The 15,883-nt window shown below is 36.4% G+C and overlaps 2 protein-coding genes across 4 annotated transcripts; both read right to left on the bottom strand.

Moving 5' to 3' along the window:
* Positions 1 to 606: 606 nt before the first annotated feature.
* Positions 607 to 4,766, bottom strand: hspb15 (heat shock protein, alpha-crystallin-related, b15). Its single transcript, XM_079870467.1, has 3 exons — positions 4,290 to 4,766; positions 1,449 to 1,512; positions 607 to 1,207 (listed from the first exon to the last, which is right to left on the bottom strand). The coding sequence occupies exons 1-3, from the start codon at positions 4,654 to 4,656 to the stop codon at positions 1,051 to 1,053; spliced, it is 588 nt and encodes a 195-aa protein (XP_079726593.1). The 5' UTR covers positions 4,657 to 4,766; the 3' UTR covers positions 607 to 1,050.
* A 484-nt stretch (positions 4,767 to 5,250) lies between these two features.
* On the bottom strand, positions 5,251 to 15,753 carry dab2 (DAB adaptor protein 2). Of its 3 annotated transcripts, XM_079870699.1 has the most exons (15): positions 15,404 to 15,669; positions 15,290 to 15,325; positions 12,050 to 12,307; positions 11,786 to 11,925; positions 11,478 to 11,576; positions 11,231 to 11,362; positions 10,846 to 10,929; positions 10,493 to 10,519; positions 9,696 to 9,746; positions 9,491 to 9,553; positions 7,250 to 7,382; positions 6,350 to 6,991; positions 6,080 to 6,252; positions 5,794 to 5,875; positions 5,251 to 5,650 (listed from the first exon to the last, which is right to left on the bottom strand). In XM_079870699.1, the coding sequence occupies exons 3-14, from the start codon at positions 12,180 to 12,182 to the stop codon at positions 5,801 to 5,803; spliced, it is 1,752 nt and encodes a 583-aa protein (XP_079726825.1). In that variant the 5' UTR covers positions 12,183 to 12,307; positions 15,290 to 15,325; positions 15,404 to 15,669; the 3' UTR covers positions 5,251 to 5,650; positions 5,794 to 5,800. The 3 variants fall into 3 exon arrangements, with proteins under 3 accessions (XP_079726825.1, XP_079726824.1, XP_079726823.1); XM_079870698.1 differs by having other exon boundaries at positions 15,290 to 15,753; XM_079870697.1 differs by lacking the exons at positions 15,290 to 15,325; positions 15,404 to 15,669 and adding an exon at positions 8,267 to 8,884 and having other exon boundaries at positions 12,050 to 12,277.
* Positions 15,754 to 15,883: the final 130 nt, after the last annotated feature.

The following is a 15,883-nucleotide window of genomic DNA, read 5'->3' as shown; positions in this document are numbered from 1 at the left end:
TTCATTATTAGACCTACTAGCAACGTTAAGTCAAATTCAATGTAAAGATGTAACGTTACAATTCTTAGTTTCATTCATGGTGGTAACATGAAAAATGAGCCATTTTCTAGTCACTAGTGGAAGATCTCTGGAGTGCTGCAATCTCCGGGACAAACTAACACTTAATAACATGAAATTTTAACAAAATCCAGATTTCAAACATAGCCTACAATCAGACATCATTTCAATTTATTTATTTTGTTTAGCTATATTAAATGTGAGCTTAGTCATAAAGTGCCATGCCATTTAAATGAATGGAACTTTTTTTTTATGTGAGCAAACGTCAAGAATAATTTGTAACCTTTGTCCAATTTCGATCTTGTCACAGCTCCCTGAAAACTATCAACAAAACGGACAACATCTGCTATTCTTACTTTTGTCAGATATATTAATGACAGAGAAAACAAGCTGTTCACAGTCCATTTTGAGAATGAATGGCGATCGTAGCGGGCGGCGGCGCGACCGGAAGTATCGCTACCCTACTTCCGGTCTCGGTCGCCATTTTGTGAAATAGGCCTATTATTGATTAGAGATCACCATTTCAGTGTCCTCTTGTTAAATATATTTACATGATTGTATTGTTTTATTGTTACATATTTAGTAAAACGGTCTCTCAAAATCAAACAGATTGTCCTGGCATTATATGACACCAGCCTATGAAACCCTTTTCAAACATTTTTATTCCAGCCTGAAAAAGAGTGAACTGGTCTGATTGCTCTTTAGTCTGTCAGTACTTACTGGTAATAGGATTGATGATCTTAGAAGAATTCATATGAAGCACAAATTATGTATTGCATAATGGTCAAATAATTTAAACCAAAGTAACTTATCTATTTAGCCAGTTACTGTCTGCACACACAGTAATGTTTGTCATTTGGTAATGGTTCAAAATATGATAAATATTATCTTGCAACACCAGTATTTACAAATGCTTGGTTAACCATCAAAAACAAAAGGTTAGGAAAACACATTCAATACTTTTATTGGGCATATGAACCAGTAACTAAGTTACTACTTTGCAGGCAACTGCTTGTCCATCATGTGAATAGGGATGACAGTCTCTCCAGTAAGACTGGTGTTAGAGCCAGGTAATGGGACCTCAACTGAGAGAATACCATCTGGAGACAGCATGGACTTGATCAGTTTTAGGTCTAAGTCAGCTGGAAGCCTAATGAATTACACAAGGAAAATGAAACCAGCCATGAGTAATGATGGAGTAACACCCTACATTATGTAAAGCTGAATTATGTGATGCAAAAATACAGTATTAAAAACAGCACAATTTCCGATTAGGTTCAGCTTGGAGAAATAATTGTTGTAATTCTTGTCATTTTAAAATACAGTAGGCCTATGAGTTAGCATGAGAACACAAATCAACAACAAAATAAATAAAACAAAAGCTCCCTTACTTGTATTTTCTTGTAAAGCTTCTTGAGATCAATCTGTGATTAACATGCCTTTCCTCGTGATTACCTATGAATGAAAACAGATATTAAAATAACATATTGCCATCTGAATGAAATGTGATTTGCAGAATGTGGTTGTTGTATGTGCTATTTTTAGTACATGCTAAAAATAATTCTGTGGCTTAGTAAATATTACAGTAATATTTAACTTTAGTAACTTAATAAAATCTCTGAATATCGTTTTCTTGATTGTTTGAGTTAAACATACCAAAATAATTGACAAAAAATTCAATAGTTAATTTTATCTAAAATTTACAGTTATATTTAATTTTTTTTCACTGAAAGAATTTAGTATTTGACTAACCAATTATTTATTTATAATACATTTAATATATTTGTGAAATTTCTATCAAAATATTTGAGAGTGGAGAATTAAACTGATCTGTTTCAAGAAACAAAAATACTTAATTCAAATCAATATTATTCATATATTTAATACACTCTTAAGAAATTGAGTAAGTTTACTAAATTAAAACAATGCACCCCTCCCCCACCCTCTGACGTGATGACAACTCAACGGTTGAGTGAGCGCGGGCTGTTTGAATTCTCACCCAGTCCAGTTCTCTTCTCAGCGTCGCAGAATTGGTGCATTTCCTCTGTGAAATTCAGGTTTGTGTATGTTTTATTTTATCTATAAAATCATTAGGCTACTGTGCTTTAAATCATTTTATAAAACGGTTAGTTCCAATCCTTGATTCTGATTGGTCAATAGCTGTGCTTTATTCACGATAAAACCATAGGATAAAACATGGCTATGACCGCTTCACCCAACGGTTATTTATCACTGCGCCCTTAGCAACACCCTTAGCAACCACAGGTATCAACATAAACAGAAAAAAACGTAAGAATTAAAAAGGCTAAAATGTTTAAAGTAAATTTCGATTTACTAGGTGGCATGACGATGGCATGACGTAGAGGAAAAGAGGGGAACCGAGAACTCATTCCAGACTCATTCCGCATTTTAACAAATGAAAATGGTCTAAAGTATGTCACAATAAGCTTCAATGAAGATACAAAAAACCATAAGGACCCACATGACAGAAATAAGGAGAGCAGGCGTGGCTTCATGTTCCAACCTATTTTTTACAGTCTATGGTTCCAACAAACTGGGAACCCGCTTTGTCCCGTTGCCTCTCTAGAGAAGTGCTTTTCTCTTCTGCCATCTAACCCCCCTGCTTTTTACCTTCACCCCAAAAAGCAAAACCTCTCTAAATGTGTTTGGTACGTAGATCACGCAGCGGCACATAAATCATATTAGCTGTTTATAATTTGTGTTAAATCTTGTTGTGTTAAAAAAAAATCTTATTTTTGACTGTTGCAGGTACACAAGAGAGCCTATGGGTGTGAACTACCTCGCAACAATGTTGCCGAGAATTTGTAAAGCAGCAGGCACCTCCAAGGTTTACACAAATCACTGCCTTCGCAGCACCATGCTGGTCTCGAATCAAGGGAAATTATGTCTGTGAGTGGACATAAGTGTGAAAGTTCACTACAGAGCTACTGGAGGCCAAACTTAAAACAAAGAAAGCACTGGAGCGACATTCTTGCTGCAACAGAAAACACTGCTGACAGTGCTGAGCCCCAACTAAAGAGAACCGCGTTAAATATCACCACAGTGGAGCCGATTGAAATGAGACAAATATTTAATGCGTGCACAATAAACGGAGATGTTCAAATAAATTTAAATAAACAACAATAAAAAAATTAGGCAGCATTTTAGAAACTAAATTAATAACAATAAAATAGATTTAAGGCATAACTGTTATCTATCAAAATATGTGCCCTTGTGTTTTTATTTAGGAGGAAATTTCACAAATATTGTGTTGTAAAAAATAAAAAGAATGAGACAAAGTTTCAGAACGGTTTGTTGTTTTTATTTGAGCTTTCATGCTACACATTGGAACGTTGTTGTTCACGGTCAGGGACTATTTTTTTCTAGCGGAAGGAATGCTTTTATTGATTTAACTTCATGAAAGTTGCACTAATACATTTTTACTTTAATATTGTGTGGTAACCGTTTTATAAAAGCAATAAGTTACTCGAGGCAAATAAAAAGACCTTATTGTTTGTTTATTGGCAGGTTATGGAGTCAATCGCTCACAGTATCTTTCGGCTTTGAGTTAAACGCAGGACGGCGGTCTGAAGTTAGAAGTTCACCCGCAGAACACGAGTCCGTGTCCGGCATGAGAACCAGTGCTGATCCGGTGGAAATTGGAAAACAGATTGGTTGATTACACTTGAATTAGGCTACCTGAATGTTTAAATGTTTAATTTTTACTTTTAAAATGTTTGTTAAATTAGTTTAAATGTAGGCAATATTGTATAGGCCTACATGTTAAAACAGTGTAAAATATGCTGTATTGATACTCATCGACAATATAAGGCCAATGTCATGTATAGCCTACTAGTGGTTGTATGGAATACTATTTTACAAAGGTTTAGAGGAAATAAAAAATGTTAACATTACTCATTAATAAAAACAGTTAATATTACTCATACATATTGGTTTTTAAATGTTTAAATGTTAAATTAGTTCTACTCAATTTTATTTGTTACCAGTGTACCAGATGCAGTTACTCAGATTTACTTAATTTTTTACTTACATTTACTCAATTCATACAGTATATTTCATTGATTTCGCAGCTTTAAAATTTACTCAGTTTTTTTAGAGTAAAAATGTTTCACCAAAAAAATTTAGTAAATCATAGTTCAACGTTTTAGCATGTAACAAATATGCAGTGCATTATAAATAGACCAAAGACAGACATATCAAGGTCATCATACCCATTATCTCCAAATATCCCTCCTTGGTTTTGATGCTTATCTCCTCTGGAGAAAATGGACTGACATCTAGACAGACTTTCCAATTTTGCTGTCCTTTCATTTGTTCACACACAGATTCGGAATCCCGTCCTTCACGTCCAAGACATGATTTAGGAGGAATCTCCATGCACAAAGAGCTGAAGAGAGGTAAACGCATAGATCCTGGCCAGGTCGATGTCCCTAATCTTTTCCTGGCTGAATCTATCCAGCTAACCTCATCAGGCTCAAGGAAACAGGGGAGGTCGGTGTTTTGGTTGAAAAGATTTTTTTGTGTTCCCTCCTGAAGAGGGTCCCAGCAACCATTACGGTGAAACAAAGGACGAGGCATCTTTAAACTTAATTTCTAAACACTTTGTTTTGGTGCTCTGAATATCTTATTCTGATATAGCAAAAGTAAATCTGATATGCAGACTTGCGAAAAGCTACAGAAAGTTGTCACACACTTCTTTTATACTGTTCTTGTCAATTAAACATTCATCCCAAATTATCCAGTTCCAAAAGTCAACAAAGAGGCTTGGCAAAACTTTCACCTCTGTTACAATCTGACATACACAGAATGATGCCATCCTGTCTGTATTAATAGAACTAAAGGGGTAATGGCCAATTCTTGGCACATGACAACGGGCACACTGGCAATAGAGTTGTTTCATTAATGGCCTCTGTAGTCTGGTCACATCTTAGTGCTTTTTCTTTTACCATGGTAACGAACACTGTTGTACAATAGTATGTACTTAGTCTTTATCAAAGTTCTAGAGAATTCCTGTCAGTCCTGTAAACAACATTTAGAGTCAGATATACTATTATACATTAAATAACACTGATAATTGCTCAGATTCTCCCTCCTGATGCTAAATTAAGCAAGAAGCTAAACTATTACTTTAAGTGTTTTAACACAGGGGAAAAACAAAACAAAGCCAGATATTCATTCACTTTCTTTAATGAAAAATCATTAGGATTAAGCATATTTACTTCGTCATAAATGCTCAGGATAATTGCATAGAGAAAAATCATTTACACAAACATGATCATCTTTTATTCTCTCTCCTTCTCCATTACACTCTACAGAAGAACCCTACTTCAACTACTTCACTGTGCATCTTATTTCATGAGTGACTTGAAATTGAAATGGGTTGAATGGGCTGATCTGTGTTCAGTTAGAAAGGCACAGAAAGTGAGGTTACATCAGATATACAGTGGGAATGCGAACAGAATACAAGAAAAAGGTTTTCATGAGCACATTTCTTTTCGATGTAGAATGCTGATAGCAACTCTACAGAGCGTCTGTTTCTCTGGCTCAACAGCACTGGATCAGTGGGAGTGTACTGAAATAAGTGAACAGCGAATTATTTCAGTGCATTTATGTTAATAAAACAAAGCCTTGCAATGCATTGACATAACATTTGAAATCTCTAAGAAATGTGATTTATGTATAGCCAAACATTAAGAAATATTTATAGTTGTGTACCAGTTTCTCAGGCAAAAGGATTTCCCCCAAACGGGTCCCCAAAAGCATCTGCAAGGGCAGCAGTCTGAGTGGCTGGAGTGCTCTGTGAAAAATTTTTTTTTTTAAAAACAGACAATGAAACTCATACACAAAATAAATTCAAAAAACAAAAACACATACATATTAATTTTTTTAATTGAACAAATTTGCAATTCCAAAAACACAGTATAAACACATGGTCAGTGTGTCAGTGTTTAACATTATAAACTTTATAAAAAAAAAATAAAAATAGGAAACCTGCACATACTGTATTCATAGGTGGTGCTCCAAAAGGGTTAGTTCCAAAAGTGTCATCAAAAAGGTTTGAGCCTGCAGGGACTAGATTAGGAGTGAAGGCAGCATCCAAAAGCCCTGCGGCTGGGACCGGGGTCAGACCAGCAACAGTTGCAGTGGACTGCTGGGGAGCAAGTTTGGAAGTCCCTGGACACAAGATGGGGAACTAATGATCAAAACTAATCAAAATCGCTATGCTGCATGTCTTAAAATCATAAGTAGCAGCTAATAATTAAATGTGTACCATTTGAGTTAACGGAGATTTGGTTTATGTCAAAGTCATCATGATCTGCCACCTCCTGAGCCAGGCCAACCTTACTGGAAAAGTACTGGTCAAATGAGCCATTGGTGTTTGGACCAGGTTCTTGTTCTGCTTTCTGGGGCTTAACCATCTGGAAATTTTTGAACATGTCTTTTCCAGTCTTCTTCTCTTTCTCCCCAAGGGGGTCCAAAGCTGTAAAGGCACTTTTGACCACTTGGGGTTCTTCTTTCACCGGAGGACGTGGTGGAGGGCGAGGAGGAACAACTGCACCCTGCTGCATACCCATTATTGAATTAGGAGGCATCATGGGAGCAAATTGGTTTGCTTGGAAAGGACTGGCCGCAGGACCAGCGGTGGGCCAGGCCCCAACAGGTGCTGCGGTTGCCGGTTGACCCCAGGCTTGTGAGGCAGCTGATGGGCCAAAAGGCAAAGCTCCTTGCTGCCCCCATGCAGGTGCAGGCAGGCCTCCAAAAGCAGATGGTTGAGGAAAAGGATTTGGTTGCCCTGGAACCGTTACTTGAGGAAAACCACTCTGAGGAGGAAACATTGTGGGTGTTTGACCCCATGGAGATGGAGCTGTCCCAGGAGTTTGAGTAACAGAAGTAGGGCCCAGAGACAATGAACCTACAGAGAAAAATAAAAATAAAAATACAAAATCAACATCAAAAAATTAAATCTCAATCATGCTCCTACTGTATATTCATTTACACTATAAATGCAGATTTAGTTTTAAAACCATTGTCTCCATAATAATCACACTTGATAGTTTTCCCCTCACACAGTATAAATAGGTCTTCATACAGGAAAAAAAACTGAAGTAAAAAAACAAATGTAATTATGAGATCAGCCAACTCAGTTATACTAGTGAAGTATGCATTATACCAAGAGCATTGATGGTGGAGGAAGGTGTGGTGTTGAATAAGTCTGCTGGAATGGATGAATTCTGATTCGAGGACTGAGACTCCTGGGTTGGTGGAGCAAAGAGTTCAGCTCCAAACATGTCATTTCCAGGTGACTGTGGAAGAACAATATTGTTTAGAATCATTTTTAGTACTCTGCAATTAAGCAAAATTACAGTGCCAAATGACATGAAAAATTCAAAAAGAGATATGTGGAATAATGCTGCCACTGAGAAAGAGCACATTTTTATCACCAAAGTTTTGTCATTGAAGAAAAAAAAAAGGGGGGGGGGGGCAGCTAAGTTTGATACACATACACAGTATATCTGTAGATGGTTTACTTGAACAAATTTTTCCCCTGCACAATTAAACTAAGGCACAAAGCATGCAGTTAGTCATAGTATTGCTTTCAGGGATTCTCATGACATTGTTGTGTACATCCACAATTGAGTTATGTTTGGAAAAAGAGACAACTTTAAAATTAACCATTTTGTATGGATACATCTAGTTTCTACAGTTGAGTAGAGAAAAAGGACCAATCTATTAGCATAAAACTTGGTAGCTTTCCTTATCAGCAAAAAGTATATAATCAATTTAAGACACATACAGTACATGGACAACAATGCCATGTACCTCAACACAAGTTAATAATGTGACAGTTTCCATCCAATTTTTCCAACGTGCCAAAAAAGAAAAAAAAAAGAAAAAACCTCCCCCTAAACCATAAATCCAACTATTGATGTGAGTGAGTTGTATGAGACAGACTACAAGGACTTTTTAAAATCAATCATTTAAACATCCATTCTTTCTCAAGCCTCAATGCATTTAGACAATGTGAACATCTTTACATTTAAATACAAGATGCATACTTTAAAATATTGATTACATTTAAATGGCATTTATGCGATACAGCACAGTCCTTATAGTTTCTCTCATCAATGGTATGTGAAGTAATACAGACAGAGAGCTTTGTAGGGGGTTTCTCTTGCCACATGTTCACCTTGCCTCTCCTCCGCATGCATCCAGACCTCAAACTTTGGGGTGGGGGGCAAAGGACCATCAAGCCTCCATTTTGAACAGAAGGTGGCGTGATGGTTTCAAACAATGCCACTGATTTACTTGATTCATTACACAAGAGAGGAGGACCTGATTTGGATACCCCATTTAAAATAGATGGGTTGTTCATTGAGGTACTCAAAAAAGGATTCTGGCTAAAGAGGGAATTGCGGTCACTGTTCAGTTCGCTTAAAGGAAGCTGCTTTAATTGTGCATTTTGACTTTCATGGGACAACTGGGCCCTGGACAGTCCATTAAACTGCTGACTGTGTGAAGAGGAGTCTTTACTCAGGCTTTGCTGCAAGTCTGGCCCATTTAAGAGGAAACTAGAAAGATCTGACTTGTTATTGGAAGAAAACAAGGAATCTGATTGTGTGAAATCATTCACGGGAGAAAAGGGATCATCACTGAAGGGATCAGAACTAGGAGTTGGGAAAAGATCTGATGTGAATGAAACCGGTTTGTCATCTGATTTATTGCAGAGAGGAGATGGGTAGCAGATGAAAGGATTTTCTTGATTGCCAATCACAACAGCAAAGTCAAGCAGCAGAACACTCTCAGGCTGGTTTTAGAAGAAAAAAAAAAGTGAGGTAGACTATGAAACATACTGAAAGAAAATAGTAAGGTAGTTATAGCATCATATAACATGAAAGTTTCCATAGGAAGCATCTTAAACACCAGTAATTGAAGTAGACTATGAAACATACTGAAAGAAAATAGTAAGGTAGTTATAGCATCATATAACATGAAGGTTTCCATAGGAAGCATCTTAAACACCAGTAATTGAAGTGCTCTTTTCCCATTTTATGGGTTAGGGTGCCATCTACTGGCCAATGGGACTTTCCCAAAAGCATTTTTAGCAGTGAAAAAGTATTTGGTCATGAAAAAGCAAATGCTTGAGACCCTTAAATGAGAAAAGAGGGCTGATGCATGACTTTGGAAGATGTTAACAGAAGATACTTTAGTATGTTAAGAACTCAAAAGGACAGAAAATTATGTCTAGGGAAGAAATAAAAGACAAGAAATCTAGACACATGTATCGAGGCAAACTCTTTGCTCATTATAAAGTCTGGGTATATATATATTTCTAAAAGGAATTATTTAATAATCCACTTAAAACAATGTCAACAGCAGATCCACTGCAAAATGTATACTGTAGGGTCATTACCGTAGGAGAGTGAATGTCAGGTGGAGTGGACATATTGCCAAACAGGTCCATCTGCTCTACGGTCTGAGAATAACACACAAAACATGGCACCTCTAGGTTATTTTCTGAGTATTCCAAGGTCCATTTGGAATTTTTTTTTTTTTTTTTTTTTTAATTATCTAATTTGTATGAAATTGCCATTTTGTATGAAGTTGCAAGCACTTACTTTTATAGCATTTTCTTGGCCATCCACGGTGAGTAAAACATCACCACCATTCTGATGACAAAACATTAAAGGGTTAGTTCACCCAAAAATGAAAATTCTGTCAGTAATTACTCACCCTCATGTCGTTCCAAACCCGTAAGACCTTCGTTCATCTTCAAGACACAAATGAAGATATTTGATGAAATCTGAGAGCTTTCGGTCCCTTCATTGACAGCAAAATCATTGCTACTTGCAAGGCCCAGAAAGGTCGTAAAAACATCCTTAAAATAGTCCATGTAACTACAGTGGTTCAACCTTAATATTATTAAGTGACGAGAATACTTTTTGTGTGCAAAAAAAACCCCCAAAATAACAACATTGTTGAATAATCTCTTCCAGGTCATTCTCCTACTCTGTTGACGTAGTGTAAACCATGCAGCACTTCTGGGTTCTACGTCAGAACCGGCGCTGGCCACGTGTGTGATGCGTGTGATGCTGACCAGCGTCGGCCAATAATGAGCCAACGATATGACGAGAAGAGATGAGATTGTTGAATAATGTAGTTATGTTTTTACTACCTTTGGGCCTTGAAAGTTACTGTGACGTTGCTGACGATGGAGGGACAGAAAGCTCTTAGATTTCATCAAAAATATCTTCATTAAGTGTTTCAAAGATGAACGAAGGTCTTACGGGTTTGGAACGTCATGAGGGCGAGTAATTAATGACAGAATTATCATTTTTTGGTGAACTAACCCTTTAAGACATGAATGAAAGATTACATTAAAATAAAATATTGCCCAAAAATGGTTTACACCCACCTCAATCACAGTGCCATTTCCTTCACCCTGCAAAGTAGGAAAGGTTTCAGTCAAAAAAATTAATCTAGGAAAACCGGTTAAAAATGTTTATGAAGACAACATGCTTTTTCAAAACCTTTCAGTTTATAAAAATCTGCATATTCAATTTGAAAAGCAGTCAACTATTGAGAGCTGTTATATTTATAAAAAAAAAATATATATATATAAAATAAAAAAAATTATCTCCAGACAAGCCTACAATCTTCCTGCATGAAATATGTACAGTAATACCAAACTCGTTCCTCATTTTAAACTCTAAATAAAAGTATTTTTAACTAATAAATTCCTTTTAAAGTAAATTATAGTCACATCACCTTCAGTGCAGCCTCCTGCTCTTTCTTCTTCATATTGAAGATTAGTTGAAACAGATCCTTCAAATCAATAACCAGAGACTCAGCCTGTAAGAGAGGAATTAACAACAGAAGAATACATGAGTGCTCTGCTTACACTGTGGATAACATATTCCATCCACATTGTAATATTTTTTTTTATTGTGTCTTTTGTAAGTGACACCAAAAAGAATGGCAAATTAATAACTCTTTACCCCAGGTTTCAAATGTCGCCCTCCATTGTTCAGACAAACCCACAACATACATTAACAGTATGCATGTATGCATCTATGCATGTGTGCATGCATGTGTGCATGTAAAAATGCATACATTTTATAATGAATTTTGTGTTTGAAGAACGAACGCTGACCTGCTGAGATGTTTTAACAGCAAAAAACTGGTGCTGTCCCTCTGCCCCACAAACATATCCAAAGGCCCGGTTATCAGTGACATCACGAGCAATGAAAGAGATCTTATTCACCACATGTTCATGCTCAATCACCTGAGAGAGTGGGAGATATGACAGAGCATGCTATAAAGTCACTGGAGATTTTTATGACATGACAAGGCAGTAATTAATTTCACAAATCAACTTAAGTATCCACAAAACTACTCACCCCAGTTCTCTCATCAACAATTTTGATTCCTGTTAGAGAGATGTTCACCCATATTCTTTGCTTGTGCTTGCCTTGAGAACGAGCAGCTATTGCCATGCCCTGTACATAAAAGCCAAGTACAGTTCCTTCCAACAATAACTGCACAATTAACAGAATATAATAATATTCTGTCGTCACACTGTGCACACCCAACCCTGCTACTATTAAATATAATCAGTTTAAAAGAAAAAGTCATTAAAAATACACTGTAAGATCTAAAGGACTTAATCTCATATAACAACAGAAATAAAGCCATCTTGAATATGCACCTTTAGTTTCATCATGGAATCCTGACACATTTTATCCCCTCTTGCTTCTGGGACATCATCCACGCCAATAAGCTTGGCTTTATATCTCACTCCATCACCCTGAAACCTGGCGAGCAGGAACTCGTCTGTCTTCTCTGGGACTGTGGAAGAACAGGATAAGCATGCATCACATACACATACGTTTGTTGTAGGCAACATCAACCGCATTTAAACTTTTTTTTTTTTTTTTTTTTTTTTTTAAATAAAGAGGCGGCCAGACTGTACTTTTTCTCCTTTCCCTCCAAAATGAAGTTCTGGTCACAGGTGCAGTGGGTGTTGTTGCAGATGTTGGCTCAGTGGTTGATGCTGGTTCTGCTGGTACCACAGTAATTGGCTCAGCATCAGGTGGTTGCGACATGATGGGTGCTTCGTTACAGAAGAATGGAAGCGAAAGATGGAACAAAACCAGGCCGAGAGACAAAAAAAAACAAGGGGACAGACGGAGATAGGATATTCAGCAAACACACATTCTCAGCACTGCGCCTGGACCAAAAAAAAACAAAAAACAAAAAAAAAAAATTATTAACAAATGAAATTGATCGTTGAGAACATTGAAATATGATGTGGCCAGGATTTATTTTATTCATGACGCCTAGTCACAGGAACAGTTGTTTTTTGCTTAGTTTTCATATTTAACAAGAACCATGCGTCTACATCTACAAGCAACTAAATCGTTTTAATTCAGAAGGCATCACATACACATCAACTTAAAACTCTGCCAACTAATTTAACTTTGGCCATAGATTCTGCTAGTGACAAAGGCAGAGGAAGGAGAGGAAACGGCATAAGCAAAAAAAACACTTCCTGCTTCGTAGGCAAAAAAAAAAAAAAAAAAAAAAAGCCAAATCAGTTTTCCATTCCTGAAATACAGGATTTATACAGGAAAACAAATTCACAAAGTAATCACTCACTTCATTTCTATGCCTAATCTACACATTTTAACAAATTCCCTGATTTAAACATAGGACCAATAAATTAGCCTACTTTCAAATCAACAAACCAAAATACATCACCTTTAGAAACAAAATGGATAATGAAGTAAACATCATGAACTAATTTCAGAGACTAAAGGAAAGGCTGCTCATCTCAACCATAAGATACAGAGTCACACCACTCATACAAGATCCCCCAACAGATGGATAAACATCTCCACAGATATCAATCAGTTAAAATGAAACGGTGTCTCATTCAACGAAGGAAGATAAAATGGTCTGAAAGACATACCTTATGAGCAGCCAATAATGTTTAGCTGCGTATTTTTCAGCAGAAAGAGGAAAAAGAAAGCAAGAGAGCAAAGGTGGGCAGACCAAAGGTTGAGCAATTAAATTCTGTTAATCCTTTTCCAGCAGCTCATCAGCCCTAAAAACATGTCTCCAATCCCATGATTCTCAGTATTACCCAAATGTTCTCATTTCAGCACTGGTTTTGGGGCAGAATTATTTTTCCCGGTTTACATTTGAGAAGAAAATCTGTCTGATGCACTCAGATTATCTGTTCCTTATCTTACATGAATTTGTCATGACCAATATTTAGCGCAAGCTTATGAGTTTACATAATCATAATGCAGCAGGAGCCCAAAGCAGTGACAAGATGACAAAATAGAGCAGAAACTATATCAGGGTCCATTCCAATTATGTCCACACAGATGAAAGAAAATTGCCATCATGAAAGCATTAAGGTTTTATAACTAACCCAAAGTGTTTAGGTCATATGACCATGACCATTTTTAACCTTTAACAGCAGCAAAAAATAATAACCACTATCATGCCTTAGGGATGAAATACACATATACAAATACATATATTATGAAATATACATAAATGAATATACACTATAAATGAGAATGCAGAAAAATTAAATTGGCAAATCAAGTACATTTCAAGAGTAATATGACAAAACTCTTAACTGGTAGAGGAGTAATGTTTTATGACACTAAACAGCTGACAGAGGCAGAGATATGAACAGTTTATCAGCTGAGTTTTGATTATCAGGAGCGGAAAACAGTGGCAGAATGGCTGTAAGATAATTCTCATTACTTATCCAGGGTCATACAGTGCAAAATAGCCTGTAATACAGCAACCATAAAAGAGTGGTAAACGAAATGAAGATTATTGTGCAAGATGACACACAATCATGAGTGTTTTCTGCTTTACAAGCACCCAAGCAGGTAATCTGCATGCTGTCTCACACAAGCACATAGTAAAATGGTGATAAAAAGTTTACACTTTTTTTTTTTTTTTTTTTTTTGCTGTGAAATTGCAGGTATAAAAGTTACTTTTAAACATGGGTTATGAAGGGCAACAGAATTCTGCCAGAATAAACAGAACTTTCTTCTGCCAACCAATTCGTAGATTTTGTTTAGTTTCCCAATTAAAATCATAAATGTCATTGATAAGTCAAGAGAATTGACACATTTTTCCATCTGAATGCCCAGATGCTTCAGAAATTCTGTGATAGCCTGAATAACAGAATATTCAGAGACACAATCTTGTGACCATCTACACATTAACCCAGATGAGCCAGATAATACACAAGATGGAGAACCACACAAGCTCAGAAAATGACGTCTCTGAATTCTAACTTTTTTTTTTTCTTCTTTTTTTTTAAATTTAGAACTTCCTCCTTTCTGTTATGAGAACTTGTGAGGTCCATATATCTGAGACTGGGATATTATTCTGTTTAAACCAGAACACAATTAAATTCCTATAATTTCTTGTTTATACTCAAATGAGGACTGGTCTCATGGCCCTGGCTGTTCAGTAACTTAAATGAACCCAAAAGTCACAACAGTTAAGTTTCATTAAAACAGAGGATTCAGCAACAGTTGAGGGTGTTCATAAACAGAGGCAAAATTCCACCTCAGCAGTATCACAAGCATGCAAGTTACCCATTAGCCAATGCACAACATATCCAATACATTAATAGCCTAATAGCTGATTAGCACGTAATGTAAAAAGAAAAAAAAGAGGCTTGGGAAGGCAATTTATAACATGATTGTAATTTTTTCTGGTTGTGACATTCTGTAATCAAAGCACATATTTTTCAATACCTGAGAAAATGTATGCTAGGCTTACTAGGCTACACTAATATGTATTATAATTAATATTTCTATAATTTAGCCTACGTAGTAGACTACTAAAATGTAGCACATAACTGTGTGTATGTATGTATGTATATTTCTTCTTTTTAAAAAAAAATAAATTTCATATGATTTCTTTTCCTTTTTAAAGAATTAATTTGTTAAAACTATAAAAAGTTGACGCTCTTAAATGACACGTGGTCAAATTCAAAATCACCTGTAATCACGTCAAGTCATTTCATTTAAAAAAAAAAAAAATTCTCATTGAAACGTTTCCTTTATAATGCCATCAAGTAAAAATACCAACACATTCTGAAATGACAGTCAACTATCAAAACGCCACAGGTAACACTAGAGGATGCCGCGCAAGAGCCTTTGTAACTTACCGCAATGATGCATTCTTGAACTCCACACCTGAAAAACTGATAACAAACTCAAATTAATGCTGATGAGCGCCGTGAACAGTTTGAATGAGTGTAAAACCCAAAAACCACTCTCACTCTCCAGACAGGCGGTCCTCCTCCTCCTCCTCAAACTGCTCGCTCGCTACCGTGTGCCACACTGGCGGACACTTGAGCGCCTCCCACAGGTACCGCGCACCTTGTCTTGACCTTTATAACAATGCTAATACCACTGATTGATTAACCTTGAATTGAACACTCTTTTTAAATTAAAAAGGTAATCTCTCCTGAAAGATTTATTAAAATGACAGTTTACATAGGCCTGCATTTAGCCTTCATAGAAATGTGCAGATTTCCTTTGCACTGAACCATGGAACATTATGAAAGCCAGTAAAAAAAATGAAGCTCTCTGTTCGTTCATCCTTCCTTCCTCACTACCCTTCCTCTACGGACACTGCTGACATACAGTATAAGAGCTTGCCAAACGGAGAAAGGGTTTAAAAGAGATGAGAAAACTAACAAAGGTCAATGCAGTCTCTTTTTTCTTTTTTTTTTAAGGAATTGTGTAGACTACAAAAC

This window comes from Squalius cephalus (assembly GCF_949319135.1).
Source record: "Squalius cephalus genome assembly, chromosome: 5".
Classification (NCBI taxonomy): domain Eukaryota; kingdom Metazoa; phylum Chordata; class Actinopteri; order Cypriniformes; family Leuciscidae; genus Squalius; species Squalius cephalus.
Note: the sequence above shows the minus strand (reverse complement) of the source record. Positions and strands in the feature narration are given on the sequence as shown.

Excerpts from the sequence above, each read along its gene's own strand:
- hspb15 (XM_079870467.1), bottom strand. The coding sequence starts at position 4,656 with ATGCCTCGTCCTTTGTTTCACCGTAATGGTTGCTGGGACCCTCTTCAG. Across the intron at positions 1,513-4,289 it reads GGGATATTTGGAGATAATGG|GTAATCACGAGGAAAGGCAT; the intron begins GTATGATGACCT and ends TTTCATTCATAG. Across the intron at positions 1,208-1,448 it reads AGCTTTACAAGAAAATACAA|GCTTCCAGCTGACTTAGACC; the intron begins GTAAGGGAGCTT and ends GTAATTCATTAG.
- dab2 (XM_079870697.1), bottom strand. The coding sequence starts at position 12,182 with ATGTCGCAACCACCTGATGCTGAGCCAATTACTGTGGTACCAGCAGAA. Across the intron at positions 11,577-11,785 it reads ATTCCATGATGAAACTAAAG|GGCATGGCAATAGCTGCTCG; the intron begins GTGCATATTCAA and ends TTTTATGTACAG. Across the intron at positions 6,992-7,249 it reads CTCCACCATCAATGCTCTTG|GTTCATTGTCTCTGGGCCCT; the intron begins GTATAATGCATA and ends TTTTCTCTGTAG.